Source organism: Apodemus sylvaticus, chromosome 8 (assembly GCF_947179515.1).
Source record: "Apodemus sylvaticus chromosome 8, mApoSyl1.1, whole genome shotgun sequence".
NCBI lineage: Eukaryota > Metazoa > Chordata > Mammalia > Rodentia > Muridae > Apodemus > Apodemus sylvaticus.
In genome coordinates, this window is record NC_067479.1 from 70,547,745 (window position 1) to 70,552,788 (window position 5,044).

At 46.5% G+C, this 5,044-nt stretch overlaps 1 protein-coding gene across 1 annotated transcript; it reads right to left on the reverse strand.

Moving 5' to 3' along the window:
- On the reverse strand, positions 1 to 5,044 carry LOC127690705 (uncharacterized). The gene is given in 6 exon segments (XM_052190268.1): positions 1 to 295; positions 564 to 867; positions 2,241 to 2,318; positions 2,593 to 2,898; positions 3,388 to 3,475; positions 5,039 to 5,044. Coding segments are annotated over 6 exon segments (1,077 nt in total).

Below are 5,044 nucleotides of genomic sequence, written 5' to 3' on the forward strand. Positions count from 1 at the left end.
TCACTGAGAACTTGAGGTGTCATCCCAAGTTGACCATGGCATCTGAAGGTTGGTGTCTCCAGGGAGAGAGGCGGGAAGTCCATGTGGAACTGTCAATGGATAGGTAGCATTCCAGGCTTCCTTGCTGGGAAACATTGAATGCTGACTGGACATCATCAGGGATGGGTTCCCATGGAGCTGTGCAGAAGGTGCAGACATGTCATCATCCCAAGACTGGTATACTGGAGATGGCATCACCATTGGATGTTGAGGTTCCATGGAAGACAGGGAGTTCCCAGACCATCCATACAGAGCACTTGAGAGTAGAAGAAACACAGAGAGCATAAACATGGTGTCTTCACTCGCCCTGAGTCACTATAAGCAATGGCCTGGCCTCTGGATCACAGTCAACAATGAACAAGTCCACCTTCCATTGCCTTGGGCTGACACAGGAAGTTAGACACACAGAGGACACTCCTGTGGGAAAGGGGACTTACTACATGGTCTGCTCAGCTCTGTGCTCATGAAGGACAGGCCAGCTGTGCCACTATTTACAGTAACCAAAGAGTCAATGCAGAAGAGACTCACCTGGGACAGGGCCTCCCTGACATTTGTGGCCCAAGATCCTGTAGAGAGCTTCTGCATAAGGAGAAAACAAGGGGATGGTCCCTGGTCTCTCATTACAGAGAGTCCTGTGCAGATCCTGCAGGCTGAGCATCAGGTCCAGACAGCTTTCGAAGGTCTTGCTCAGGCCCATCTGATGGAGACGCTAGAAAACTGCGCTGGTCTTCTTCTCCATCTTCTGGCCTGGGTGGCCGAGTTCAACTGCTTCCCACTGTTGCAGGAAGATCCTGATTTCAAGGTCTGTCCACGGGCTAGGGGAAGGACCTGCAGGGACAGAGGGACCGGATGAGTGTATCAGTCGTCAGGCATATGTATATATCAACTATTTCAGGGACTCTTCCCACACAGGGAGCTGCCAGAAATGGCCGCTTTCTGTTTGCAAGAGGTTAAGAACAATTTTTGAGAGCCAAGGATCCAGAGTGTACCTGGCTCTTAATACCAAGAGCTACACTCACTGGGAATTCAACTCTGTCTTCAGCTATAGAACAAGGAAATAACCTTTCAGATTTTAGGTTTTACTAATGGGCAGATTTCAGGAACTATTAAACAACATGGGAAGACCACACTGTCTGGATTGAAAATGATGAGAGATGTGAAGTGAAGCCAAGGTCAGTCATTAAGTTACTTTTAGAACATTGGAAGCCGGGCGGTGGTGGCGCACGCCTGTAATCCCAGCACTCTGGGAAGCAGAGGCAGGTGGATTTCTGAGTTCGAGGCCAGCCTTGTCTACAGAGTGAGCTCCAGGACAGCCAGGGCTATACAGAGAAACCCCATCTCGAAAAAAAACCAAATCCAAAAAAAGCAAAAAACTAAAAAAACCCCAAACTTTTAGAGCATTGGGTTCGTGTCCATACTGCTGGCCATCCTACAACTCACTAACATTAAGACCACAGTCTCGAGACTGGAGATATTGTTCCAGCGCTTAAGAGCACCTACTGCTCTTCCAAAGGTCATGAAATAAATTCCCAGCACCCACATGATGGCTCACAACCATCTGCAATGAGATCTGAGGCCCACCCTGGTGTGTCTGAGGATAGCCACAGTGTACTAAATATAACAAATAAATTAAAAAAAAAAAAAACGAACTTTCCAAGACATCATACTCCTCTGCTTGCCTCTGGCACCCATCTCCTGATGGGTGGAATTAAAGGCTTGGGATGCCAGACTCACACAGTTGCTAACTATCTTCCCTTCTTGTGTCTTAAAACCAGAGACAAACAGAATTTTTTTTTTTGATTTGTTTCTTTGCAACTAAGATGGAATCAACTGGACAACAAAGAACTCCCCTGAGCAGGCAACCTCCAGTCTACTGCTGACAATAATGTCTCCTTAGGTCATGCCTAATTTCCAAAGGAAACAATAACCAGTATTCAATGACAGGAATGTGATATTACCATCCAAGGAGGAATGGCAAATGCATTGTATAATTAATTGCATCATAATTGTGCCTAACATGATAGAATATCCCTCACACACACACATGCAGTAAAACTTACAAGAGGTAGTAATGTAAAGGAATATTGGAATTTCAATCATGCCAACTGGAAATCAGTATATGACCCTCGGCCATCATGAATGATGAGATCCGATTAAGCTTTCCAATAGGTGGATGGATTTGACAATCCCAAGGCCCATACCTGGAGAGTCAGCCCCACCAATGCAGAGGTAAGGAGTTTGGTCTGCAGGGAGGAAACCACGCCCATCACACCAAGGACCTGAAAGGAGGACAAGGGGAGAGAGCATAAGCATGGCACCCTCACCTTCCCTGAGGCACTCAAAGTAATTGCCTGGGCTCTGAGTTAGAGTGAACGCAGAGCAAGTCCACATTCCATTGTCTAGGGGTGACTGAGGAACTTAGACACACAGAGCAGACTGCTATGTGAAGTAAGGGCCTATGGGAAAAGGACTTCCTCAATTCTGTGCTCTGCTCTATCCCCAGCTGATGCTATGCTCTGGGACATGAAAGCCTTTTCTACACAAGAGGCTCACCTGGGAAATGGCCTCTCTGGGACCTGTGGCCCAAGATCTTGTCCAGGTCCCATGCATAAGGAGAAAACAAGGGGTCAGGCCTTGCCCTCTCATGACAGAGAGTTTCATACAGGTCCTTCATCTGCAGCATCAGACCAAGACAGCTCTTCCAGCTCTTCCTCAGACGCCGCTTAGAGAGGCGCCTGCTAAGGGACTTGGCCTTCTGGAACATTTTCTCGCCTGGCTTCCCCATTTTATATTCCACCACTTCCCACTCTTGCAGGAAGATCCAGATTTCAGGCTCAATCCATGGGCTATCAGAAGGACCTGCAAGGGGCAGAGGGATGGCATGAAGATATCAAAGGTCACAAACACAACCACATCAACTTTTCTCGGGGACTCTTGCTGCACATTGCTTGGCCAAAAAGGTCTGCAGTCAGTTATCAAGTGGTTATGGACACTGTCTTACCAGCCCTGTTACAACACCTACCCTGCTCATGACAGTCAGAGGTACATTCACTGGGAAAGACAAAGTGTCTGCATATTTAGGAGCATTGTCTCAGAATACAACAGGATCCACAGCATTAGTGCTACCAGGGGATGTGGTGTCTGCATAGACTCAAAACAACATCAACAACAGGGAGACACTCAGAGCCGTTGGCTCTCCTGGGAGACAGGCAGACATCAGGAACCACTGAGTGCCAGGCTACGCTGACACGGATATCCACATCAGGGGTCTTGCATCTGCTCACAGTCACAGACCAAAGAAATATAAGAGCAGGGTTTATGATTTAGCAGGGATTTGACTCTGAATACCTGAGGATCTTCGGCCTTCCTGCCTCGGCCCCCTCCTCCTATTGGCTTCTTGAGTGTTTCTCACACTTTTCACTCGGTTGTCCTCTCTCTGTGCAGAAATGAATACATTAAATATTAAAACAGGTCCATGCTACAGGAATCCCTGTCTCCTAGCTGTGAATGATCTCAGGAACGGCACTGCCTTTGCAAGAGCTAAGCCATGGACTCTGACTTCCTCATCCACTGGAGCTGGTCCATTCTCATGAAATGGGACAGCACTCCTGTAAAGTTGAACCAAGGAATGTCTAGAGTGAACAGGACAGGTGCCCTTGATCAATGGAAGGTAAGAAACAGAAGCACATCTCGACTGAGAAGACCACAGTCAGTCTCTGCAGTTCAATGTCTTCCCATTTTCTGCGGGTGGAAAAAATCCCTTTCAGAATCTCCTAATAAACTCCTGCTGTGCTCCAAACATAAAAAAGTATCACACAAAAGTGTGAAACTATACTCTCCCACCCGATATCACAAAACATGGGTGTCTTGAGGTGCGCACAAGGTCATCTACTCCTAAGACCTATGGCAATTCCCAGAAGTTCTTCATGATCCTTGGCCACCCAGATGGTTGTGGGCTACTCCTTGGATAATTAAGACACCGACTCAATGAACTCAAACAAAGAAACCCAAGGACAAAATAAATCTAGTTCTACTTCCTCTACAAATTATAGACATGGGTTCAAATTTAAGGAAGTTAACCATGTTTGGTCATATGTTAAGGCACAAATATCCCACAGACACCATGAATGAATTTCACCCAACTCACTGGCATTTTCTCTCTTGGGCTTCCTTTGCTGCAAACAATGAGGAAAGCAGCGTCAGCTGTGTCCTGGTGTTCACAAGACTCTGGATCATACAGAGAGCTCTGCTTACTTCTCTGGACTTCTTCAACTATGAGAGTTCTGTGCAAACGTGGTCTGTTATATTGGTCTTGGGTTGGAATGGCTCGGGATGGGTAGGGTGGGGCAGGAATTGCCTTTAATCCCGCCTTTAGTCCCACCTCACATGCTGAGGACAGAACCGGGATCTCCACAGTCTCCACTGAAAACCATCAAAGAAACAAAGTAACAAGAAGCCAATTAATTTCAGTTCCTTCTAGGAGACTGATTATCTACACAGTCCTGGGCATTCTTCACTCACTAAAATTCAGAGCAAACTCTAGCGCCCAGTACAATGCTCTGCCTGCCTGTGCTCCCCCTGTGCTGTGCTGGGATCAAATATGTGGCTCATCGATCAACAAACATATTGGTGAGAAACTGAGAGGAACAGAAATTTGTTTTTAAGTAGTTTCCTGTAATTGAGAACTTTTTTGTTCTCGGTTTGTCTCTTTTGTGATTGGATATGATCTTTATTTACATTTCAAATCCCGGTTTCCCACCCCCCCTCCTTCTGGGGAAAGTATAACTAAGAATGCTATGAATATAGTGGAATATCTGTCCTTATTACATGGTGGAGCATCTTCTGGGTAATATATATCCCCTGGAGTGATATGGCTGGGTCCTCACATAGTACTAAGTCTACTATTCTCAGGAGCCGCCATACTGATTTCCAGACAGCTTGTACCAGCTTACAATCCCACCAGAAATGTAGGAGTGTTTCTCTTTCTCTACATCCTCACCAGCAT